The sequence below is a fragment of the Boleophthalmus pectinirostris genome, unplaced genomic scaffold (genome assembly GCF_026225935.1).
Source record: "Boleophthalmus pectinirostris isolate CB_2022bp ecotype Guang Dong unplaced genomic scaffold, ASM2622593v1 HiC_scaffold_14, whole genome shotgun sequence".
NCBI classification, from domain to species: Eukaryota; Metazoa; Chordata; class Actinopteri; order Gobiiformes; family Gobiidae; genus Boleophthalmus; species Boleophthalmus pectinirostris.
Window position 1 is genome coordinate 28,630,705 of NW_026571047.1, and position 27,273 is coordinate 28,657,977.

General features: G+C 41.4%; 1 protein-coding gene and 1 pseudogene across 1 annotated transcript; one reads left to right on the forward strand and one right to left on the reverse strand.

Annotated features, from left to right (window-relative positions):
• The window catches only part of LOC110170674 (neurotrypsin-like), a 108,784-nt pseudogene that overhangs the window by 65,702 nt on the left and 15,809 nt on the right, over positions 1-27,273 (reverse strand).
• Positions 1,651-4,729, forward strand: LOC110174674 (E3 ubiquitin-protein ligase TRIM7-like). Its single transcript, XM_020940776.2, has 2 exons — positions 1,651-1,731; positions 2,826-4,729. The coding sequence occupies exon 2, from the start codon at positions 2,828-2,830 to the stop codon at positions 4,382-4,384; it is 1,557 nt and encodes a 518-aa protein (XP_020796435.2). The 5' UTR covers positions 1,651-1,731; positions 2,826-2,827; the 3' UTR covers positions 4,385-4,729.

Sequence of the window (27,273 nt, forward strand, 5' to 3'; positions counted from 1 at the left end):
TTTAATGCAGGGGTGTCCAAACTTCTTTCATCAAGGGCCACATATCTAAACACAGACGAAGCAGATCCAGGACCGTAGACTGGTGCTCAGTACAGGGAATAATTGAAATGTGTGCATGTTTAACATGTTTAGCAAGTTTTAGAATGAGCCATCAGTCTTTATTCATGATAAGATCCTTAAAATCACACAGTAAATATTAAATAATAGCTTTATCAAGGTAGATTTTCAAAAAACTTGCAGTAAAAAAAAAAAATAAAAATTTATTGATACAAGGTAATTTGGGCCAATTCATCTGGAAGTCTGAGGGCCAAGTAAAATTTGTCTCAGGGCCACATTTGGCCCCTGGGCCACAGTTTGGACATGCCTGATTTAATGTGATGATACAGTATTGATATCGTGGGCTGCTGTATCAATGTATCAAAGAGTATTTTGGGGTATATTTTCACTAATTATTTTGTTACAGCTACAGTTTTGTTGCTTGTTCAGAGGAATGAATCTTTTTTTATGCGACATATTTGACATTTTCACTGTTTTGATGATTAAAATGGGCATTTTTTACATTAACTTTACACAAGAAGTGGTTTAACAAACACTTTTAGTATCAGAGCCATGATTTAGCTTTTATTTTTTATTGAACCGTATCGAATTGATTTGAAATATATCGTATCAAACCAAAAGTGCACTGTATCGAGGTATGTATCGTATCGGCAACTTCTTAATGATACCCAGCCCTAGATTTCACTCTCCAGTTATGGTTGAACCCCACACTTTGAGAAGTCCTGCATAAGGGAGATTTAAGTCAGAATTTTGAAACTTTCTTTTCTCTCTCAAATTCTGGAGGTATTGTGCAAATTATTATTAGTATTTTAGCTTTCTGCCATGTTATAATGTTGTTCCTTCATAAAGAAAAACATGCCTGAAACGGACTTAGATGTCATAAATGCATGTGTCACCCATGCTCCCACACGACAATTCTCCAAAAATATACAAAACTACAGGAGAGGTCAGTTGAAACTTATATACATTATATGCTGTTTTTGAAAACACTAAAAGGCAACATAGTGATCTAAATGTTATGTGATAGTAGTTAATACCCCATAGAAAAAAAAATCAAATAACACTTTACTTTATCCTAAGTTTTACTGCCATTATCAGTGAACAAAATTCACAAACTGGAACTTATGGTGCAACATAAAATTATGAATAATGAATAATACATTAATAATGAAGTTAATTATTGGCTGCCCTCTGCCTTCCATATCCACCATCTACAACTCCCACTGTGTCAGCAGGTCTAGGGACAAAGGACAATACACACTCCGGCTTCCACCTCTTCAACCTGTTGCCTTCTGCCAGGTGCTTCAGGTCCATACCAGCCAGAACAAATAGACTTAGGGACAGCTTCTTTCCCAAAACTGTCACCATATTTAACTCAAGTTTGCACTGAGAACTGTTAATTTGTGTGCACTTTTACAGGAGCAGCTCTGCATCTCATTATACTGTATATAATGACAATAAAGACTTTCTATTCTATTCCATTCTGTTCTATTCTAATTACGTGGACAAGACAGAATACCTTATAGTGGCTGAATTTCTCTGTGCTCTTCTGTCTGCTTTAAATTGGGACACTGTCTCTTTAAGAGAATGAGCCATGACGAAAGCGAAACTTACGTTGTGCCTGTGTTTGAGTAAACAGCAAAACACTTCTCAAATCTTCTTCAACAAACAGAAGTAAGTATTTAACTCAAATGCAATGAGGAGAATGAGGAATAATGTAACGTTTGGTGTTGGTGAGGAGGATTATTGATCAGAGGACAGGGAGTTGATCATTGTTGACTCCTAGAATTTAAACAGGAAACAAAACTTCCTTGTCAAATCCTGATCCTAGTCAGTAGTATTAGTAGTAGTAGTAGTAGTATTAGTAGTAGTAGTATTATTAGTAATAGTAGTAGTAGTAGTAGTAGTAGTAGTAGTAGTAGTAGTAGTAGTAGTAGTAGTAGTAGTAGTAGTAGTAGTAGTAGTAGTAGTAGTAGTAGTAGTAGTAGTAGTAGTAGTAGTAGTAGTAGTAGTAGTAGTAGTAGTAGTAGTAGTAGTAGTAGTAGTAGTAGTAGTAGTAGTAGTAGTAGTAGTAGTAGTAGTAGTAGTAGTAGTAGTAGTAGTAGTAGTAGTAGTAGTAGTAGTAGTAGTAGTAGTAGTAGTAGTAGTAGTAGTAGTAGTAGTAGTAGTAGTAGTAGTAGTAGTAGTAGTAGTAGTAGTAGTAGTAGTAGTAGTAGTAGTAGTAGTAGTAGTAGTAGTAGTAGTAGTAGTAGTAGTAGTAGTAGTAGTAGTAGTAGTAGTAGTAGTAGTAGTAGTAGTAGTAGTAGTAGTAGTAGTAGTAGTAGTAGTAGTAGTAGTAGTAGTAGTAGTAGTAGTAGTAGTAGTAGTAGTAGTAGTAGTAGTAGTATTAGTAGTAGTAGTAGTAGTAGTAGTAGTAGTAGTAGTAGTAGTAGTAGTAGTAGTAGTAGTAGTAGTAGTAGTAGTAGTAGTAGTAGTAGTAGTAGTAGTAGTAGTAGTAGTAGTAGTAGTAGTAGTAGTATTATACTCTTTGGAGCTGTTTTCAGGTCACTAGGCGTGTGTGATTGTGTTAGTCCACATGAAACCACCAGGGCAAACACATGATTCATTTATTAAGGGAAAAGGCTACAGTGGTCAGGCAAAAATACCCCTGCGCTGGCACCACCTCACCACACGGTGTACAGTCTGAGCCAGGGGTTAGTCAACAGGCCTGAAGAAGTCTGCAGTATTTATTAGCGTGTGCTTAAAACTGTGCCTGTGTCTCTGTGCAGAAATGGCATCGGTGCCCTCTCTTGTGTTGGAGGAGCAGTTGCTGTGCCCCATCTGTCTGGGGCTGTTTGTGCGGCCGGTGTCCACTCCCTGTGGACATAACTTCTGCATGACGTGTCTGTCATCGTACTGGGACCAGAGCCCGGTGACTGTGTGCCCGGTGTGTAAGGAGAGCTACAGCCAGCGCCCACAACTCAGAGTCAACACCTTCATCTCAGGTCTGACCCAGAGCTTCTCCAGTCTGCAGCTGACAGAGGAGCCTCAGACACAGGAGCTCCAGACTGGAGTCCTGTGTGACGTGTGCACAGCCCCACAGCAGGGGGCGCTGAAGTCCTGTGTGGAGTGTCTGACCTCGTTCTGCTCCCTTCACCTGGAGCCTCACCACAGGGCCCCGGGGCTGCGCAGACACACACTGGTCTCTCCTGATGCAGGTCTGCAGAGCAGAGTGTGTCCTGAGCATCAGCAGCTGCTGCAGTCATACTGCTCTGAGGAGAAGGTCCTGATGTGTGCGAGCTGTGAGGGTGCACACCACAAACACAGGACCCTCCCTCTGAAGACCGCCTACAGAGAGATGAGGTCTGAGCTGGACTCCACTGAGGCTGAAATCACTGTTATGATCCTGGAGAAGGTCCAGAGAGTCCGCTCCATCAGAGAGGCTGCAGCCCAAAGACAAGAGGAGACCAGGCAGGAGATTGCTCACAGCGAGAGGGTCCTCCAGGAGCTTCTGTCCAACATTCAGAGAAGCCACAAAGAGCTGGTCCTAAAGTTGGAGAAGAAGCAACAACAGGCTGATTCTGAGGCGGAGGCTCTCGCCCAAGAGATAGAACTGAAGATCTTAGATCTGTGGGAGGCTCAAACTAAACTCCAAGAGCTCAAACAGACAGAAGACCCAGTCAAGTTCATCCAGAACCTCCCACACATGTCCCTGCAGCAGAGCAGAGCACAGCCCCCTCTGAGCCTCAGAGAGGAGAAGCTGAAGGAGAGGGAGACTTTGAAGATCTGCACATCTCGGCTCCAGGACTTTCTGAAGAAACTGGACAGAGAAATCCGTTTGTTTTCAGATGAAAAGTGGTTGGCTCTGAGACGTGTGCAACAATTTGCCGTTGACTTAAAGCTGGACCCTGAAACTGCTCACCCCAAACTCCACCTGTCCCAGGATCTGAAACAGGTCAGGTTCAACCCAAGAGGAAGACTGGCCCCTGAGTCAGACAACTCCAGGAGGTTCCTTGGTTCCTATGATATTCTGACAGACAGAGGGTTCTCCTCTGGGAGATTTTACTTTGAGGTGTTCGTGGGGCAGAAGGATGAGTGGGTTCTAGGAGTGGCAAAAGAATCAGTGCCAAAAGTTAAAAGCATTCCCCGAAGAAAAGGCTGTGGGGTGTGGGCTCTGTATTTTGAAGTTGATGAGTTTACCCTCTTCAATTGTCCTGAAGTGACGGTGCACAATGGAAAAGTGGAGAGGGTTGGAGTGTTTGTGGACTATGACAAAGGTCTGGTCTCATTCTTTGACGTGAAGACAGCCACATGTATTCACTCATTCACTCGATGCGTCTTCAACTGAGAAGTTGTATCCATTTCTTGGTCCCTGTGATGATGAGTTTCCTTTTAACTTGGGTCCAATGATCCTTGTTCCAGTCGGTCAGGAATAGAGCTGTGCATTTTCTGCAAAGGTTACATCCTTATTTTAACCCCTGTAACAATGAACTGGGACATAATCTCGGGGCAATGGTGATTCGTTCCTGTCAATCAAAAGTGAAAAAAGAAGAAACTGACGATGTATTATGAAAAAGTTTGTATGTTTTTACTTGCTGCTAAACTGTATTTTCTGTAATACACATTCATACTTCGTAATTTCTCCATTGTGTAATGAATAAAGGTTCACTTATGTTTCCTTGAGCTAAAACAATGAAGTCCATTTTTTTGAGTCAGTGATTTCACTCTCCAGTTATGGTTGAACCCCACACTTTGAGACGTCCTGCATGAGGGAGATTTAAGTCAGAATTTTGAAACTGTTTTGCTCTCTCAAATTCTGCTTCTACGAGGGGAAATTATGCACATTTTTTATTCATTTATTAATTTAAAATGTTTAGCGTTCTGGCTTTCCCCCATCAAAAACATGCCTGAAGAGGACTTGGTGTCATCCATCGATCTCTTTAAATTGGGACACTGTCTGAGAAGAAGTCATGACAAAAGTGAAACTTGCATTGTGCCTGTGTTTGAGCAAACAGCAACACACTTCTCAGATCGTCTTCAACAAACAGAAGTAAGTATTTAAGGAGAGTGGGGAATAGTGTAACATTTGGTGTTCGTTGATCAGAAGACAGGGAGTTGTACATAAAGTCTCCCATGTTTTTTCTGATAATTAGCAAAATATAAACTCCTAGGATTTAAGCATGAAACAAAACATTTTTAAAAATTACAACATGACAGCTATAAAGTAGGAATGTAACAATATGCAAATCTTACAGTATGAAATTGTCACGATATTAATTTCACAATACAATATTTATTGAGATATTTTAGAGATGCAAACAGAATTGAGGAAATGCTACCTTCACTGAGACGCTATACCCGTTCTTTAATCCCTGTGATGAGGAGTTTCCTTCTAATTTGGGTCCAATGATCATTGTCACAGTTGGTACGGAATAGATCTCCACAATACATCGCCTTTGCTCAGTATATGGAAAAAATCGGGTCCTAACATTTCCTGATTTATGAGTTATACAGTTAATTTCACAATCGCACATATTCTAACTCTCTCCTCCACATCCAACGTAAATTAGAGCAGCACCGGTCTGCATCCTGTCACCACTGCCACACATGCACTCTGGTCCAATTATTACCACGACATCACCACTCTGCCTATCGCCATGGGAACGCTCTGCAGCCCCCCAGCTCCCATAATCCCTTTCACCGGCACAATGAGTATTTGACACGCTTCACTGTCGGAGGGAGGCGGAGCGGGGGGTGGGCGGCTGGCTGCGTTTTGCATGTTACTGTAAGGCCAAAAAAAGAAAAAATAAATAAATAAATCGAACAAAAGAAGAAGAAATTAGAACATGAAACTGTAAATAAAGCTGCATAAAATGGTTTGCAATCGTATTGTATTTTATTAAGTCTGCAAAAAATACAAAAAAATGCAAAATTATCTTGTAGGATTGTCAAAAATATCAGAAAAGACCATGAGAGACTACGACTGTTACTATAACAATATGAAGTAATTAATGCAAGTCTGTTATTATTAATTAACCTATGAGCTGTGTATTGTAACTTGAGTTGAATTTGAAGAATTGTATTTTGTTTTTCACTGACCCCTTGTGGCCGGAGTGTTTTTGGACTAACAAATATCTGCATGTGTGTAAAATTCTATAAAAAAAAGTACCAAATTCCAGTTTTAAAGATAGAAATTGAATTAATCCATAACTAAACTAAGTATTACACTGAACTGAACATTGTCGCCCATTAATTTTATTTTTAAAGAATTTGTACTTTCAATTTAAAATCAAAACAGTATTAAAAAGTGTATTGTTCATGTACTATTTAAAAGGAGCAATGTGTAACTTTTCAGGAGAGGGTCGATCAAATCCGTGTCACCATGGAGACGTAATTTCTTTGTCTGTAATGTTTCATAGTAAACCTTTCTATCTTCATTTAGACCAAACAGACAGAGTTATAGGTCAGATCTGTGGAGAGGCGACCCCGCTTACAGACAGAACGTCTGTTTTTCTAGATATTTTTTAGCCTGTAATTGAATAAACCAGATCTTTGGCATTTTTTATCCTAACAACATGAAAAATGGCACTGCACACACCCGTCTCATTAGGATGACACCCTCTGAATTTGAGATCGGACGGATGAGCGGTTTGAGAGTTATGCATGGAACAAACAAACAAACAAACACACACACAGACAGACGTTCTTTGAATTAATAGATGTAAAGTATATCTGTTTTAATGTCATACTGTGGAACATTCCAGACAGAGCAATGACATCTCCGTAGAAACAAACAGATGCAACTAGGTGAGGAATCCGAATACACTAGACCACAGGTGTGAAACATACGGCCTGGGGGCCAGATTCGGCCCTCCAAGACCTTTAATCTGGCCCTCGGTTGATTTTTTGCTAAAATATTGTAATTATATTTTCTATTAAAATATTGTTAATTTTCTGTGGTGTTTATCATAGCAGCGTCTCCAGCGTCTCTGTACGTGGCCCCTCCCACCAGAGCAGCACAAATGAAGACTTGTCTCTTTCCAAACGCTCTTAAAGGACGATCGTTTTGACTGTTGACCGTGACACCCTCATCAGAAAAATGTCAAAAATGAGAAAAGTGGAGCCGAGTGCAGGATTTTCCAAGAAAAATTGACTTATTCCTATTTACATACAAGTTAATGTTAAAACATTGTGTTGAAATTGCATTTTCTTAAAGTTTCAGGTTGTTAATAATATTATAATATTTTGTAAAAGAAATAGTTCATCAATTAAAAAAGATTTCTGTAATAGATTTGTGTTTCTCTGCACAAATATTTGAACTTATTGATATTTTTGGGGTTTATATGACATGAGTTTTCTGATCCAGCCCCTTTGGCATCAAAGTAGGTTGGATACGACCCCCGGACCAAAATGAGTCTGACACCCCTGCACTAGACGATTTGCAAGAACTCTAGAAGTTGTAGACCGCGCACCGGCCAATCGGTGAAGAGCTGTGAAGCCAAGACGTCAAACTCAAGCATCTGTGTCCCTTTTGTGGAACAACACAACAGTAAACAAAGCGTCGAGATGAATGTAGACGAAGACAGACATTCTGTGTTGGCAACGATTCCCGACATCGAGGATTTAAAGCCAGTGTGAGATAGTATTTTGACCCCCATAGTATATATTAACCCCGGGGTCAACATACCGCTGTAGTAAAGTGACCCCCCCCCTACAGGATTTTGACTCCCCGTACTTTTTTCCTTTAGTAGTTACTTATCTGATCATTATTTCTCATGTAATTAAATTTAATTATATATTGCTACATATTCACTTTCTTTTAAGGTATTTTAAGGAATGTTTTGATGGATAACGACTTGGTATTTTGTGTAAACGTAACCTATTGCTAAAATTGAATATACTGTACATAGCAATCTTGTCACTTTTTATATTGTATTTCACATTGTCATGGTTTTTATTTTGCTATGTTCAGATAATCCTTAATCATAATGTCAATTTAGGCAATGGTTTGTAAGAATAACGACCTTGAATTTAGTCATGTTGTGTTATAATAAACATATTGGGAGGTCAGATTACTATAGTCATAGGATTTTGACCTTCTTTATATATAAATGATCATTGTCGACATTGTACGTCACGACCAAATAGCAGCGATTGGTTAAATAAAAAAAGTACCCACCTACCGTTAAGCGAGCAAATCCTAACTACTTTAAAATGTAATGTTAAAACAAATAAATAAATAAGCCGTATTGGTGAATATTGCAAACTGGAGTATTTCTGATAAACCTATAGTAATAGTAGTAATCTAAATATTAATATTGTTTATTTTCTAATTTATTCTTAAAGAAATGCGTTTTCCATTTCCATTCAACCTTGACACAGTTAAAGTGGATCTGGTTTGATAAATGAGGCTATAACAGCCGTTTAAAGGGGCCATATCTCAGAGTGAAGGATGGAGGAGCCGCGAAGAAAGGACTCCCCCCTCCTCTCGGCAAACTCCTCCTCTTCTTTCTCCTCTTCCTCTTTTCCTCTCACTCTCTCTATTGTCTCCTCCTGCCTCTCCTCGCCTTCTGTCTGTCTCCCATAACTCCTCTCTCTCCTCTTCTCTCCTCCACCTTTCCTCCTTTCTCCCTCCGTTCCTCTTCCTACTTCCTCTGCTTTCACCCGTCTCTCCCTCCTCTCCCTCACTCTCGATCGGCAGTTTCTCCACCTCTTTTCTCCCTCCCGTCTATTCCCTTCTCCTCTCCTTTTCTTCCTCTCTCGCTCCCACACCTGTACCTGCTCCCACGTCATCTCCCCCGCCTCTTCTCTCTCTCCTCTACCCTTTTCTTCCTCCTTTTCCTTATTTCCTTTCTCCTTTCGCTCCTTCTCCTCTTCTCTATCCTCTACCCTTTTCTTCTCTCTGTCCTCATCTCTCCTACCTCCATTTCCTCCTTTCCTCTTTCTCTCCCTCCTCTCTGTCACTCTCTCCTCCGCTCCCTCTCCTCATCCTCTCTTTCTCCTCTTCTCCATCCTCTATCCTTTTCTTCTCTCCGTCCTCATCTCTTCTACCTCCGTTTCCTCCGTTCCTCTTCCTCCTCTTCTTCCTCCCTCTTCTCTCTCTCCTTACCTTTTCTCATCTTCCTCCCTCTCCCCCTCCTCTCTGTCCTCTCCTCTCTTCCCCTCTTCCTCCACCTGTCCCTGCTTCCATTTTCTTATCTCTCCCTCCTCTCCATCGCTCTCTCCTCTTCTTCCTCTCCTCCTTCTTTCCCTCCCTCTATCGCTGTCCTTACTCCCGACTCCTTTCCTCCTCTCCCTTCTCGTCTCTTCTACCTCCCTCTCCTCCACTTTCTCCTCCTCCTCTCCTCTTCCTGTCCCTGCTTCCACTTCATCTCCCTCTTATCTCCCCCTCCTCTCCGCCCCCTCTCCATCCCTCTCTCTAGCTCCTTGCCCCCGTCTCCTGCCCTCCTTTCCCTCTTTCTCCTCTCCTCTTCTCCATCCTCTACCCTTTTCTTCTCTCCCTCCTCCATCTCTCTCCTCTCTTTCTCCTCCTCCTCCCCTCTTCTCTGTCCTTTGTCATCTCCCTATGATCTTCCCCTCCTCTCCGTCCCACTCTCTCCTCCATCCTCTATCCTTTTCTTCTCTTCCTCCTCCACTCCCTCCTTTCCTCTTTCTCTACTCTTTCTCTTCCTCCTTCTTCCACCTTTCCCCCCATCTCCTCCTCTTCCTACCTTTTCTCATCTCCCTCCCTCTCCTCCACATTCTTCTCCTCCTCTCCTCCACCTGTCCCTGCTCCCATCTCCTTTCCTCCTCTCCCTCTTTTTCCTCTCCCCTACCTCTCTCCTTCATCCTCTACCCTTTTCTTCTCTCCCTCCTCATCTCTCTCCTCTCTTTCTCCTCCTCCTCCCCCTCTTCTCTGTCCTTTGTCATCTCCCTATGATCTTCCCCTCCTCTCCGTCCCACTCTCTCCTCCTCTTCCTCTCCTCCATCCTCTATCCTTTTCTTCTCTCCCTCCTCATCTCTTCTCCCTCTACTCTCTCCTTTCCTCTTTCTCCTCCTCTCCCTCTTCTACTTCTCCTTGCTCCCATTTCCTCTCCTTCCTTCCCTCTCCTCCACTTTCCTCTCCTCCTCCCCTCTCTCCCTCCCTCTATAGCTATCCTTGCTCCCTTCTGCTTTCTTCCTCTCCCTCTTCCTCCTCTCCTCCATCCTCTACCCTTTTCTTCTCTCCCTCATCTCTCCTACCTCCACTCCCTCCTTTCCTCTTTCTCCACTTTTTGTCCTCTTCTTCCTCTCCCTCACCTGCTCCTTTGCCCTCCATCTCTCCTCCTCCTTTCGTCTCTTCCCCCTCTCCCTCCCACTCCTCTGCATTCTCCTCCTCCTCCTCCTCTCCGTCCCGCTTAAGCCATCCTTCCTCCTGTCTCCTTTCCTCCTCTCCTTCCCCCTCCTCTCCCCTTTTCTTCTCTCCCTCCTCATCTCTTCCACCTCCACTCCCTCCTTTCCCCTTTCTCCTCCACCTCATCCTCCTCTCCCTCCCTCTTCTACCTCTCCTTGCTCCCATTTCCTCTCCTTCCTTCCCTCATCTCCCTTCCTCTCTTCTCCTCTCCTCCACATTCTTCTCCCTACTTCCATTTTCTTATCTCTCTCCTCTTCTCTCTCCCTCTATATCTGTCCTTGCTCCCATCTCCTTTCCTCCTCTTCCTCTTCTCTCTCTCTCCTTCCCTCCTTTGTTATCGTCTTGGGGCAGAGCTGGTAAATGAAACGCAGAGGCCCGAGGGAACGGCAGACAGTGGCAGTTTATTGGCAGGGGACCTCAGCGGTGCGTTCAGGGTCTGGAGAAAATGTAGGTTAAAGAGATAGCGAGCGCCAGAGAGTCTAGTGCACGTAATGGATATACAGAAACTCATTAAGAAAACGTGTAATATTTGATAGTCGAGCGGCAAGGTTAATCGTAATAGAAAATAATTGGAATTTGATTAGAGACAATTAGAGCTCATCAGAAAGGCTGCACTCACTGTAAGTCCTATAATGTCCTCTATACTTCCCCCACGCGCAACGGGGGTTTAGTCCGGGTAAAAGCTGCGACCCCTGTAGTTTAGATTAGGGCTGGGCGATATGGATCAAAAAATATATCTCGATATATTTTGCTATATCTCGATATACGATATATATCGGAAAAAATAACCCCCTAAAACAAAAAACTGCAAAAACAAATCTGCCAAATTCCACAAGGTCCTTTTTTAAAAAATTGAAGTGTAAGAGGTCTGCAGTTCATATAGGAACATTTAAGATGACAAAAAACCCTAATTACATAAATAATAATTTAACTGTCAAATAAAAGAAATAAAACATATTTCTTTCGTTTCATTCATAAATAAAACAACTCAACACAAGCTCATCTTTGCATTAACTCTGTTATCCAGACCAGAACCAGAACCATGAGCTCATTTAACAGAAGAAGCTCAGGATGTTCCTTATTTTAACAGATCCATGTTCCAGCAGTAAGGAGCTATGAGGTTTAATCCCACAATCCACTGCAGATCAAACCCAATGTTTCCAAACACTTTTGTACAAGTGACACTGCAACAGATTATTAATTAAAATCTTCTGCATAAACAGAATTTACATTACTAAACTTTACAAGACATACAGCAAACTCAAGAGCCACATCAGCCCGTTTGAGATTATAGTGTTAATTATTTTATTTATTTATTTATTTTTTTGCAGCTTTGCGCAGACGTTGTTTACGTTTTACAGAAACGAAACTTAAAAAGTGGATGGTTAATTTACATAAACAGCGCACTCCACGTGCTGCTCATGCTGTTCAACTTCTTTTGGACAAAGGACATGACTCGGTGGAATGTGAGGATGTGCTGCTGAAGGTTTTGTCTGTAAATGGTGGAAAAGTTTCGTGGAGCTAGAAGCTTTTCACTGGCATCAACTTTCGGCGTTCACGGCGACAGTGACGAGTGAATGAGACACGAGCGAACAAAATCAGGGAGGCGGGGGCGAAGACAGAGAAGAAAAACAAGCAAAGCGGCGAAATCAAAATTGAATATAAGCATTATATCGATATATACGATATGTCAGAATTCATATTGAGTTTTTAAAAAATCTCGATATATTAAAAATATCGAGATATCGCCCACCCCTAGTTTAGATCTCTACAAACACGCTCTGAAACGCATGGGAATCTAGCCACTTTGGTTAAGTTTACATCAAAACGAATCGCAGTATCACCGTATCGGAAAAGATTTGCGTCCAGACACGTCGTTTCTGTGACCGCAAACCTTCCCCATCCACACAGCTTTGCGCACATTTGTTTACGTTTTACAGAAATGAAACTTAAAACCGCATGGCTAATTTGCATAACTAAGCTAAAAAAAAACAAAAAACAGCTTTCTATACACGCATCAAGAATCTTGGACTTGCAATGCATACTGGGAAGGATTTTCCAAAAAAGTGAGCACCAAACCGCCATGTTTGTTTTCCCAGTGGGATACGTCTATTATCAAAGTCGATCTTTTCAAGTCTTTTGAACCGTATCGCTTTTGTTTCTGGTTCTGATATTGTCATATTTTAGTTTTGGGATTCGGACATCGTTAATTGTGTGGTTGTTGGATCCTAACCGCTGGGGACGTTGTAACTAGGGATGGGCATGATTAGTCGATTAATCGATAATTGATCATTAAGAATTTCATCGATTATGTAAATTTTAATCGACAAATCGAATGTAGGTTGCTGTTCGTAGCCTGACCAAACAGGTCTGTACATGTGTCTCTCTGCATCAGAAGGAGCGAGACACAAACAGTCGGTCAGTCTGCAACGTACTGAAGTGCATATGTGTATTTAACGATGATTTGTACAAGAAATTCCACACTTTCTGTTCCGGTCGGGACAAGTGTGAGTCCATGTGCACAGTGAACAAAGCAGCACATATGTTTCAGTGTCCAGTGGGAAAAAGTTTTACCAGGTGAGAGTCGCGCAATGTCGATGACGAGTCCCCACCTCCCTCCCCCCGTACGGTGTCCTGGTTTTGACAAACGCAAATATGGTCCCACTAACCTGTATTCCACTGAGTCATGTCTTTTAATCCGACAGAAGTTGAACCGCATCAGCGACACAAGAGCTGGAGTTTTTATCTTCGCTGAGTTTATGCAAATTAACGATGCGGTTTTAAGTTTTGTTTCTGTGAGAATTGCGCAAAACTGAATTAAACACATTATAATGTCAAACGGGCTGATGTGGCTCTAGAGTCGTTACGGTTTATTTGTCGTAAAGTTGAATTTATTTATGCAGATTAGTAATGCAGATAGTAACAATAATGATAATCTTAATATAAAAACATTAATGATTAATCGAAAATCAACCGTTAATTCTCTCGACGATCGATTAAGAAAATTTCATCGAATGCCCATCCCTAGTAGCAGAGCTGTAGCAGAGTAAAAACCTGAATTCTACCTTCTGAGTTTCTTTGCGTTAATACCTCTGTTATTTTCTGACACACGTACACGTCGAATTTAACTGGAAATGTGAACGACCTCGCAAAAAATAAAAAATCAAATCGTATTTCACCAAAAAATCCAAATTGAGCGTTAAGCCCTGCAGTCTGAACGTCGCCTAAAACCTCACAAGAGTCAATTTACCATCATTTACGACCTTTAAATGAAGTTCATATTCACTTGGTGCATGTTGTTGAAACGTGATTCTGTCCCCAATTCATGGCTGACTGGGGAATCAGATCAGTATCTAGAATCAATACCCGATCCATTAAAGCAGACCTGGGACTTTTTAAAGCTTTTAACCGTATTATAGTTGTTTCTCCTTCTCATTTGTCCTCTGAAAGTTGTATTTAGAGTGATTCATGCGTGTTTGAGTAATTATTCTTCTCCTGTATTCGCCACCACCGCCAGCACACGCCCACTGCTTTGTATTTATTTTCTGAATCGGTGAGACATGTAGGATTCAGCCGTTCAGTTGTTTTTTTGCTGATCCTCTCTCCGTCCTTTCCTCCTTTCTTCAACTTATATCATGTTATATATTATCTTGTTTTCAGATTTATTATGTATTTACGTGTTCGGAGACGCTTAATTCTCGTCTAGAGGTCGTTTATTTTAAGATTTAACTTGTCAAGTAAAATGATCTTGCTGCACGGACAGATAATTTCACTACTTTTGAGTTATTTTCTCTTAGATTTAAGTGTTTATAATAATTTCTGGCTTCTTCTTATCTCCCGTCTCGTCTGAAAATAAGATGCGATCTGCAGTTATCCATCACAGGTGCCGACTCTTTGTTGTGATGGTGTTTACGGAGACCTCTGCTCCCATTAGACACCACAGTTTTCTAACACAGACGTAGTGGACTTGTTTCTTTCCTCCTTTCTCCATCTACTCTCTTTTTTCTTACTTCTTCTCTTTGTTGCGACGATATTCACAGAGTCGTCTGCTTCCACTGGGCACTACAGTTTTCTACAGTGAAAGTTACTGGATTTGTTTCTTTTATTAAGTCGTTTTAGATGAATATTGCGATTTAAAATGTCCAAATGATAACATAATGATTCACAGATGTTGTAGATTATAACGACACAGCAGACTTACATTTTCTCTATCCCTATACCTTAGGTCTAGGGATGTGAATATTTGGCAAAAACACTATTCAAAAATCAATGACAGCTATTCGAATATTATTTGAAAATCGACCCCCCCTTCCCCCGTCCGCATGCACACGCGCATATACAAGATGACAGATGGGGTATTTAAGCGCAAAAGTTTTAATCAAACAGCAACCTTCCAAATCAGAAATGAGCATCTTAATTGAGCAACCCACATATGAAACAATGAGTGCGTATACATGCACATCAGTAACCCGGTTATTAGCCATACCCCGGTTATGTCAGTATTCGTGTTACTGCGTTTACATGCGCACTGAAAAACCGGGATACTCATATCCACGTATACATGATCAAATGGAGTATCCTGGTTTCTTGACATAATCTTACAAATGCGCAGGCGCAAAAATGAACTTAAATCAATTTCATAAACCAGGAAAAATACAAACCGTGAGCTCCTTTAGCATAAGAAGCTAAGGAGCTACGAGATCTCCCACAATCCACTGCACAGATTCTTCATTAAAATCTTCTGCATAAATAAACTCAACTTTACAACATATAAACCATAAACACTATAGACACATCAGCCCGTTTGATCAGATAATTCAGCTCTGATCACATTTGTTTATGTTTTACAGAAACGAAACTTAAGACCGTTTGGCTAATTAGCATAAACTGTTAGCGGCGATAAAAACAACTCGCTCCTTGTGCCGCTGATGCGATCAGTTTCTTTTGGACTAAATGACACGACTCTGTGGATTATGTGTGTTATTTCTGTGACAGAAGAGGCGCTAATGATGGTAAGTGTGTTCCGTGCATATAGAGTATAGGAGATAGTTCATGTTTTAGCTTTTCAGTGATCACACGAGTGCAGGTCGCACGAGTGCAGATTGTACGTGTGCAGATTGTACGTGTGCAGGTTTAGCGCAGCTCTTTATTTTACAGTCATTTCACTCGTTTGGTCACTTTATTTATGTTGGTCAATTTATTTATGTGACTACTGTTGTGGTGAAAGGCTGGAAAGTGTCTTTTGGACGCATGCGCACTCAACTTTATGTTGCAGTAACCGGGGTACTGCGTATACATGCCACAAGTAACCCGGTTACTATCGGAATAAACCAGCTACAGTAACACGGTTTCTAATAACCGGGATACTGCCATAACCGGGTTACTGCGTATACATGCACCATCAAGAAACCGGGATACTCAAAAAACCCGATCATAACCGGGTTATTGATGTGCATGTATACGCACTCAATATGAAATTATATTCAAGGCTATGTCAATTTTAAAAACGCATGACCAAGCGCATACTGTAGCCCACTGCGCTACTTTCATTGAGCTGCCCGCTGCAGAGACTCGCTCCGATGGCACGGACGTCGCCGGCACACTAAGTAAGCGCTCGCTAACTTTGCCAGTCGGGGGTATTTCTGTTTGTTTGTTTTCCACCATGTCATCGGGTCAGTGTGGAGCGGGGGGCATATATCCTGGCAGTACTGAGTTCGTTTGCGCATGTTCCCGTGTTTCGGCGTGTTTGGCTCTCAGATGGCTCTGCGTGGTAGTGGTTGATCTATGGTTTACTAGCTTCACCTGACAGATTTTACACTGAACCTCTTTGTCATTTAACAAAGTAAATGACGACCATACGGAGCTTTTACTTGCTTTCTGCATCGCTAATGCCGCGCGATAAGTTTTCTTCTTCTGTTATTCCGGAGCAGCCTCTACACTCGGCCTAGTCTACCGCGCCTACAGGGAGTTTTACAGTCTGTTAGCGCCACCTTCTGGCCGAATGCCGTACATGAAATATTGGTTAGGAAACATCTTTATTCGAAATTACTATTCGATATTCGAACGTATGACGAAGATTCGACTATTCGAAAATCATGTCTCATCCCTACTTATGTCACCTGTCTTTTTTTTTTTTCAACATTTAACAAATTACAATAATCAACATAAAACAAAACACAAAAACATAAAGCAACACCCACAAAAAATAGAAAACAAAACCTGTCACCTGTCTTTGATTGTCTTTAAACAGATCATCTGAATGTCATACTACGGAAAATTCAAGACCAAGCAATAACATTTCCACATTTCCGTCTAACAAAAAATGATAAAAGGAGATAAAATATTCTGCAAGGTAGTGGAAAAAGTCAAAATAACATAAGATGAACTGTGTGTGAATATAACACAAGCCGTGTTTAGTGTGATCCTGTTCTTACCTGAGTTCTGCACCTCGTTCAGGTAGCTGTCGTCTGTCACCACCTGCACAAACACACAAACACACACACAGATGTTCAGTATTATAGAAGAGTTCACAGTAGGCCTGGTATCATTAGGAAGTTGCTGATAAGACACATACCTCGATACATTGGCCACGACATGATAGAGATTTAACGCTATCCAAAACTCTCGGTACTTTATTTTTACAATATGCATCTAACAATACAATATCGAGTACAGTAAAATATTTTGTGGAGGTTAACAAAACTGTGAATATGACACTTTTTCTTTTTAAAATTAACTGACAAGCCTTTGGTTCTGGCATAATCTAAAGAATTAAGGGGGTTTTCACACCGACAGTATTTGGTGCACCAAACGGTCCATTCGAACCAAAAGTGGTTAGTTCGGTTCGTTTGCGTTGGTGTGAAAGCGTCAATCGGACTCAGACCCGAACCAACTCAAGCGGACCGAGACCTCAAAAAAAGACGTGGTCTCGGTTCGCTTGAATCCGCACCAAATGACCAACTTTGGTGCAGTTCCTCTGGTGTGAACGCGAACCCGGGTCCAAACCATAGACAGCAGGTCCAAACGGACTATTCCAAATGCATCATGGAAGGAAACACGTCTCCTCTGCCTGAAATGACGCGCTGTACGACTCCAGCGCAGTAACAGATTGTTGTCCAGACGCAGCCGCGATTCATTTTAGAATTACTTTGCCAACAATGGCCAGTATAGAGAATGTAACACATGAAGATCAGAGCAAGTACCAGTGTGCGAACGTGTGGCTCCAGAGTGAGTCAAAAACAGAGGTCCCGGTGTTCCCCGTGTTCACATAGCAACCAGCATTTGCTATTTTAGGCTTTAATTAACCAAATAATTTTATGGCAATAGCCTATTCAATTGATACAACTTTAAAACGTCCCTGTTTTTAGCCTAGTGTGAGAAATACAGTCGGACTAGATCCAAACCAGAGTCCTGAACCAGCGGGGGCAGCTCCAGTTCAGTCCGGGCTCAGAGGAGCTGGAGCGGGGAGCCTCGACCTGAGGAAGAACTTTCCCCGGGAAGAACCAAATGCGCGGAGAACGGACGCTCAGAACAACATATAACAAACCAAACTGGACTCACGCTTCTGTCCGTATGCTGCATTACCTCGGAACCAGCCGTGGTTCTTGAGCGCGGAGAACCAGAGCAGCCCGTCCGGACCTGTAGTCCACAGCGCATTCTCACTTTCCCTGCACAGAAGCAGCGTGCAGACGACGGAACGTTCCCGCTTAAACCCAGTCCACTACGCACTGGTCTTGCTCGCCACCGTTTGGAACCAGCACATGGAGGACAGAGCCTCCGGACCATCTGACCAACGAACTTGTAACAGAAGACCAAGGACCAGACCCCAGCCCCGTCCTGAGGAGCGCTGTTGGCTGCTGCTGTTACCCGAACTCTGGACTGATGCGGTGAGTTTGTACAAAGTTCTACATGTTTTATCAGTTCATGATGATAATTTGAGATGAGGACGGCCGGTGGTATTAACAGGAACATCGGTGTTGGTAACTGGAGTATCGCTGTTTTACCGGGAAACAGAGACACGTCAATCGAACCAGTTTTGGTTTGTTTGTCGGTGTGAACGCGGACCACACTGGAGTGTATTTGCTACATAATAACAATTTTATTGCCTGGTGCGGACCAAAAAAATCGAAGTAGGGGTGTGAAAACGACCTAAAAGTGCTTATAACAGCTATTTCTTCATGTACTCAGCACTGAAACGGAGCAAAGGATCATGGTCTCAGTCAGGGGTGTCAAACTCAAAAGTAAAAACTGGGACTAAGTCATGGGCCAAACTAAATATTTATTGAAAAATTTGAACAACATCTGCATGTTTTCTCTTCTTTTGAGATATGTAATGTTAAACCTTTTCTTATTAAAATAAATGTTTAATAATAGTTTTGCTTAAACATTGAATCCAGAATAAACATATTATAAAATAAAAACAACATTTCAAATAAATAATGTCTCTATAGTTTATCTGTAGCCGGTGCTCCAGCTCTAATACAGTTTTGAGATGATCTCCCGGGCCAAATATAATTTATATGTCTGATCTAAGTAGTTTCCTCTGTTTTTTTAGCTATATTGCTGCACGATAACTATTAATTCAACCAGACAAAGTTGTATTTTCATATATTGTGAGTGTCCACGATATCAGTGTGAAACTTTTAACATTAACATAAAAAAGGGTTACATGTTGGTGAGTTGCATCTCTTACATTTCCAAAAAGCAGAACTAGAACAGAAACAAAAATATGAAATCAAGTAAATAAAAAAATTGCGAGACCAAAACTGGAAACTGAATCGTGAAATTTATATACTAAAAATTATTTGAAAATCTCATCTTGACTCATGCTCGTGTTTTGTCCCCAACTCTAATGACTATAACACTAAAAGTCTTTATTAAACCACTAAATTTGATAAAGTTAACATGAAAAACGCCCATTTTACTCATCAAAACTGTGAAAATGTCTCCCATAAACAAATTTTCTTTCTCCAAACAAGCAACACAATTGTAGCTCTTTCACAAAATAATCGAGTAAGATACAACAACAACAACAAAAAAAGCCCACGATATCGATACCGAAGTCATTAAATTAAACGATATATCAATGTTTCAGTATTTTTGCACACCTCTAGCTCACAGCACATCGTCTCAGATACTGTTCCCTCGACCAAACGCTCAAAATGAAGCTCTGTGTTTTTAGTGTTGATCCGGGAAGAGAACGGCCCTTTATAGACCGACTGAAGGATCCGCAATAAAACTCCTAATATGGTGAATTAATTATGTTTTATATCAGCCAAACCAGCAGCGAGAAATATATACAGAGACATTTAAAGGGCCTATATTATGTTATTTTTGGGACTACGGTGTGTTGTAATCCTGTTTCCTGAGCTGGAGTTTTGTTTTGATGCTTTTCTCTCCACTAATCTCGACAAAAAAGCTTGATTTCACCGCTCGCTCTTCGGACCAATCAGGACCAATAAGTGTTTGTCTGAAAGTCCCGCCCTTTCCCGATTGCTTTCAGAGAGAGTGCGATCCCAGATGGATAATGTGTAACTGGACTCAAGAGGAACATCAATATTGTGAAAGGTAAAGAGCCAAATGGACCACACTCTGATTGGTTGGAGTTACTGGAGATACTAAAACTTCAAACTCGCTTTCAACATTGAGGATAATATCAAATCAATAGACCAATTCCAATACCACAATGATAATAATAATAAAAAAAACTCTTTCTTTAGACAACAGAACATGATTTTCAACATTAAATTGTAGTACTTTCTTTTCTTTTCCCATGTGGTTTTATATCTGTGTAATCCCTCAGTGGTCCGTGGTGGGGATGGGCATGATTAGTCGACTAATTGATAACTGATCATTAAGAATTTCGTCGATCACGTTCATTTTTAATCGACAAACTGAATGTAGGTTTCTGTGTGTAGCGTAAGGAGACGAGGCCGAGTCCCTGGTTTGTTTAAACTGTTTTCCCGCAATAGCGTCACATGATCGATGTCACGAACCCAGAGAATCAGGAAGGCGTAAGTCACAGTGACGTGGTTCAATAAGGACGACAACTAAAGCTCCTACGACAGCGTATCAGCGTTTTCAGGCGTCCACACAGTGCCGGATCAGATCTGTACTCAGATGAATTTGTGGGAGCTGAGGGCACCAGATCGTTCTTTCTCTGGAACCGTTTTCAGTCGGATTAGTGTGAACTAGGGATGGGCATGATTAGTCGATTAATCGATAATTTATTATTAAGAATTTCATCGATTACATTAATTTTAATCGACAAACCGAATGTAGGTTGCTGTGTGTAGCCTGACCAAACAGGGGCCCGTACATGTGTCTCTGCATCAGAAGGAGCGAGACACAAACACAAACGGTCGGTCAGTCTGCAGCGTACCAAAGCACAAATGTGTATTTAACGATGATTTGTACAAGAAATTCCACGCTTTACGTTGCGTTCGGGACAAGTGTGAGTCCATGTGCACAGTGTATAAAGCAGGAACATATGTTTCAGTGTCCAGTGGGAAAAAGTTTTACCAGGTGAGAGTCGCGCAATGTCGATGACGAGTCCCCACCTCCCTCCCCCCGTACGGTGTCCTGGTTTTGACAAACGCAAATCTGGTCACACTAACCTGTATTCACCTGAGTCATGTCTTTTAATCCGACAGAAATTGAACCACATCAGTGACACAAGAGCTGTATTTTTATCTTCGCTGAGTTTATGCAAATTAGCGATGCGGTTTTAAGTTTCGTTTCTGTGAGAGTTGCACAAAACTGAATTAAACACATTATAATGTCAAACGGGCTGATGTGGCTCTAGAGTCGTTACGGTTTATATGTCGTAAAGTTGAATTTATTTATGCAGATTAGTAGTGCAGATAGTAATAATAATGATGATGATCATTTTAATATAAAAGCGTTAATGATTAATCGATAATCCATCGTTAATTCTTCCGACGATCGATTAAGAAAATTTCATCGAATGCCCATCCCTAGTGTGAACAAACACTGCATCCACAACGAAAACGACTTGAATACATACTAGTGTGGACGGGGCTTTATTCAGGTACAAAATGACGCAATATGTAATTCAAGACGTGTGTGTACAGTTAATATGCAGAAATGAGTTAAGTATTTTGGTCCTCCACAATATTTTCTGTTTCTCATGTGGCCCCGTGGAAAAAATAATTGCCCACCTCTGCTCTAAAGCTTCAGGAAATGTTCAGGAAAGGTTTTGTGCACAAAGCTGGGGGCGGCAGTAGCTCAGTTGGTAGAGCATTCGCCCACTGATCTGAAGGTTGGCGGTTCAAATCCAGTTCTTGACATAAACATCTCAGGTTGAGCGGTCAGATCCACTGACCCACAGGTTGGCTGATGTGATTCCAGCTCCCACAGATGAATGCTGTCATTGTGTCCTTGGGCAAGACACTTAACCCACCTTGCCCACAATGTCTGCGTACACTGGTGTGAATGTGTGTGTGAATGGGTGAGTGGTTCCTTGTTGTAAAGCGTTTTGAGTGCCTTGAAGGTGGAAAAGCGCTATAGAAAAATGTGACCGTTTACCAAGCTCTGACTCGTGTTTTCTACTCGATTCTTGTGTTGGTTCAAGGTTGAGGAACTGTCCACAAAGAGCCGACTCATTTAAGAACGTCACATCACTGCAGTCGATGGCACTTAATTTTTCACCTCCTTGTTTATGAAGACATTGCTGCATGCCAACGTTAATTCCAAAACATAATTCATTTCCCGGTCTCATACCATCACACGGTCTGCCTCATCTGTAGATCTGTCTGTGCACCTGCTCCTCTCTTCGTCTGTGTGTGTGTGTGTTTACGTAGGACTGGGGGCTCAGCTGTGAAGGCGTCGCATCAGATTATCGTGCTAATGCAGCCCCGTTATGGTCTGAACGCACAAATCATCGCACATGTTTGATTTCAGAGGTTACCTGTTCATAATGTAATGTCAGAGGAGAAGCAACAGTTTGTGAAGCGAAAAGATTTGTGTTTTTGTCAATACTGGCCACGTTTACATGAGGTTTTTTAAATTCCGAATTAATTGTTCTGAATTAAATAGTTCGCAATTAAAATATTCTCCTTGGAGTTTACATGGAAAACACGTTAAATCGTCTTTATTTAATTCCACTCAACGTTTGGGAGTCGGGAAGAGTTCTGATTGGACAGAGACACGAACGTATTTACGTCGACCGGAAGAAAACACACATTTCAGCTGTTACCGGCTTTTTTGTCATCTCGGTTTGTCGTTACGCCACGAACGCAAACATGATCCAAACTTTTTCCGCAGTCGTTCTGATAATAATTGCGCAGCAGCTGGAGAATTCTCTCATCACGCTTTACGTCTGTCGGCTGAGGAGGAGAAGGGAAGAGTGTCGGAGAAGGTGGAAGAAGACAAACTGAGTCTGAGGCTGCTCTACCTCAGCCCACTCCCGCATCCCTCACCACAATCCAAAGAGATGTGGAGGAAAGTCCGAATCCAGGACTGGTGGAGCCGGATCGAATAAACGAATAAACGAAGAATAAACGTTTACATGATCGAGGAATAAATTAATTCAGCTTTAAATATTTAAATTCAGAATAAACCACCCACATACTTCAGAACTAAGTTTCATTACGAATAATCATTTTCATGTTAAGTGTTTTTTTTTAAAGCTAAATACATTTTTATTCAGAATTAAATTATTTTTATTCGGATTTAAAGCTCTCATGTAAATGTGGCAACTGTGTATTTAAAGGTCCTAAATGACACAGTGTGTGTGAGTTTTAAGTCATGTTATAATGTTGTTTCCTCCTCAAAAACAGACCTGGAGTTGTGTTTTGTTTTATTCACGTGTTTGAGTAACTCTTTATTATTAGTCTGTTTACATCTCCAAAGCTCAAAATGCTCTGTTCCACCTGGTGATGTCATGTAGTGGTAGTTTTCCAGTTAACAGCTACTCTTAAAATTTTGTTCAGCAAAAGTTACCAATTCCTGGTCTGAAATTAACCAAATGTTTATGGTTCATATGTCTGTAATTATTGGGCCTATCCACACGAAATAAAAAAGTATCATTAAAGGTCCTTTATAATGCAAAACTCTGAGTAACCCTGAAATATTAATCCTTGTGATGTCAGGAAATTATAGTTTTCAAGTTAACAGCTACATTTGACCTTTTCTTTAGTAGAGATTAGCGATTCCAGGGTTGAAATCATCCAAACGATTCTAGTGAAGGTGTGCGGAGTTTAAAAACGCAGTGGAGCGCTTCCTGTATTACCATCACAAGGTGGAACAAACAAATATGCAGGTGTGTTTGCGTGTTAAACGTGTGAATGAAACAAAACACAACTCCAGGTCTGTTTGTGATGAGGAAACGACATTATAGCACAGATCAGAAAATAGCGTAATATGAGTTCTTTAATGCCATACTGCGGAACATTCTCTAAAAAGAAGGCACACACAATAATTATAGCGTCCCCAAAAATATTGTTTCAAACTCTAGGCCTGTCAAATATTGTACAATACGTTGATAAATCCTATTAAATATCATGACGGGCAAAGCAATAAAGTCTCAAAGAATGCAAACAGAAAAACATAATGCACCTTTATTTCCAGTTAAATTAAAGCTGCACTGCGTAGGTTTGTGGTTGGGGGTCTGTCACCTTTTTGTTTCCATGGAGACGTCATTGCTCTGCCTGGAATGTTCCACAGTGTGACATTAAACAGCTCTACTTTACGTTTATGAAATCGCGGGTGGTTTTATAGCTCAAAAACACAAAGAAAAACAGACATTCTGACTGTGAGTGCGGTCGCCTCTCCGCAGATCTGACCCGTAACTTGGTCCGGTTTGGTCTCCACGAAGGACAAAACAAAAACAACTGCACGGAGAAAAGCATTTGACGTATACCTCCACCAGAAAAGTCACACAATGCTGCTTTAACGGCCTTCATTAGACCCTGGATTGGGCCCAGCTTGTCCAGAGGTGATTTTATTTGTATTTAGACCCTCGTCGCGTCCCGTACTTGGCAGCACCGAACCAGGAAAGTGACGTCATTCCACTTCATGACATTGTAGTTTTGCTTAGTCAGGAAACCTTTCGATCTACGCTGCGTTCTTGTGTTATGTCCGGACTATTTGACTTTGAGAATCGGTTCGTACGGTAGGTCAAAGCCAGACACCTCTCCCTCATGGACTCACAGACACTTCTGCTGATTCCGAATTTATTTTTAAGTGTCATTCATCAAAAAAAAAACAGGGGAGACAACAAGAAGGGGGGCAAAGGGCTCTGTTGTCCCGGGCCCCTGGGTTTTACGTTCCCAAAATTGGCATCTCTACCTATAAATTAATTTGCCGACAAGCCTGGACCTAACAGAAAAGGTTGCTGTCCTGACATGATACGTTTGCGATTGATCCTTTGCAGAGATCTGACCCCTTCCTTACGCTTGGGGGTGTTCTTCATGTGTGTCTATGGCAGAAGGTTCAGCAGTAACCATAATATAATATATACAGTGTTGGGAGTAATGTATTATAAAAGTAATGTATTACAGTAATGCATTACTTTTTGCTGTAACGCAGTAATGTAAGGCATTACAGGGGGAAAAATTTTACTCGGTACAAATGTGAGTAACGCGCGTTACAATGCTTTTTTAACCTGGATTGAAGTGGTGGGTTTTTCTTCATAGAAATTCGCTAAAATCACCGTGAAATCAGCAGCGGTGAAACGCCGGAGACACGGCCGGACAGACCTTCAGTTAACCGCGGGTGAAAGGACCGACCCAGACAGAACTCTACGCTGTTTAGACCTGGTTTAGACCTGAGTCACTTCTGGTTTAGACCTGGCTTACAGTCGTCCCTCGCTCTAACGCGGTTCACTTTTCGCGGTCTCGCTGTTTTGCTGATTTTTAGAATTTTTTTTTTGTGCAATTTTGCAGCCTTTTGTTTTTAGTGTATGAACACGTATTGCGTTCCTCCCGCTGTGTCCTGATCGGCTGAGGGACTCCTGTCTCCTGTACAGTACAGAATATGTTCAGCTGCCAAATTTAAATAAATGTTCAATCTGTATCAGTGTGATTCTGAAGTGCTGTATGTCTGCAAGTTTTCTCTCCGACAAAATCCACAACGTCGACGAAACGTTCTGCACCGACAAAGTCTCCTGCGCTCACACCCAAAAGACAGAGGACCGATGAAACCATCACACAAAAAGTTGGACTTCTGGACACGTTGAAGGAAGGTAGAAGTTACGCGCTGTAACAGACTCTTGCACCGGGTCTTGTACCCGCAAATAGTTGCTGAAATCAGGACCGTGAGCCCGAGCAGCAGAGTCCATAAAGAGCGATCAGGCGACAGCTGCTCTTTCCTCCTTGAGGTGCGGAGCAAAGCCGCTCCTTCCTCCTGCGGTCACCTTCGAGCCCATCCTGACAGTGAGTCCTGTTTTAGTCCTAGTTCAGTTCTGGTTTAGTCCTCCTCTTCAGTCCTGGAATCAGTCTGAGGTTAGTCCTGTTATAGTCCTGGTTTAGTCCTGGTTCAGCTCTGGTTTAGTCCTGGTTTAGACCTTGTTTAGTCCTGGTTCAGTCCTTGTTTAGTCCTGGTTCAGTCCATATACGGCTCAAAAGTTCAGCTTTTTCGCAGTTATTTTGGTGAGAGTAACTTAAAGTAATGCAATAGTAATGTAATGCCTTACATTTTAAATGCAGTAATATTGTAATGTAACGAATTACTTTGAAATGACAGTAATAAGTAATAAATAACGCATTACAGTTTTAAAGTAACTTGCCCAACAGTGAATATATATATATAACCGAAAATATTTTGATGTATCGTCAAAAGTCTCACAATAATATCGAATCGCAAGTTCTTTTGCTTAAATGTATGGTTTTATAGTAGCAATAACTAATAAACATCAAAAACTACATATCCCATGATTCATTTCAGAGCAGACGACATGAAGAAATATGTTTTTTACTTGAATTCCTGGGATTATGACGGTAAGAGTTCACACCAAAATCTTGTCAGGGTATTTTAAAAACTAAAAAGCGTCCTATCTAAAGTTATATCAGCCTCTCCAAAAATATTGCAATAAATATCGTATCGTGAGATGAATATCATGATAATATCGTACCGAAATATGCCAAAAAAGTGTTAAGATATGCAGCTAGCATCATGTCCCACCCCCAGAGAATGTTGATGTTTACGTGGTGGCAAAACATTCTAAAGGATCTTTGATTTAAATTCCTAAATTCGTTAATTTCTCTGTTATGTTATGGCCAAAAAAAACAACACTTCCTTGGATACAAGCAGGAGGTGGCTCTACTACAGGCAAATACGAGTCACGTTTGTGGAGATGCAAGCCTGCTGCGTAAGGAATAGGGGTGTCAAAAGTATCAAAAGACAGATGCAAATCGAGACTGAAACAAGATACGAATTCACCAAACATTCTCTTCGTTCTGGCTTTAAACGCTCGATCTCGGGAATCGTTGCCAACTCAGAATGCCTGGCTCTTTACTGATTGGCTGGTGCCTGAACTCGCACTTCCGGGGTTTTTGCGAACCATCTAGTGTATTCCGATTCCTGACCTAGTCGCCGGAGAGAAATACAATTTTTCATTTTTCATTATTCTTTAGCCTCTTTCAATTTGGCTCTCAGGCTCTTTATTTTTTGTTAGAGCCGGGACTGCCTGTAGTTGCACTCTGCCATTTCTTGCTTTTCCTGCATTGACGAGAGTCCGAGGCTGACGTGTAGGTGGGATGAATGCGACCTGACCGTTCAGACTGAAGTCGCATGTCAAAAAGTCGGATATGTATCGGTTTTAGTACCACATATCCAAGTGGCCTGGGTCGAATTTGAAAAAAATCTGATCTGTCATTAAAAAAAATCAGATACAGGTCACATAA

Excerpts from the sequence above, each read along its gene's own strand:
- LOC110174674 (XM_020940776.2), top strand. The coding sequence starts at position 2,828 with ATGGCATCGGTGCCCTCTCTTGTGTTGGAGGAGCAGTTGCTGTGCCCC.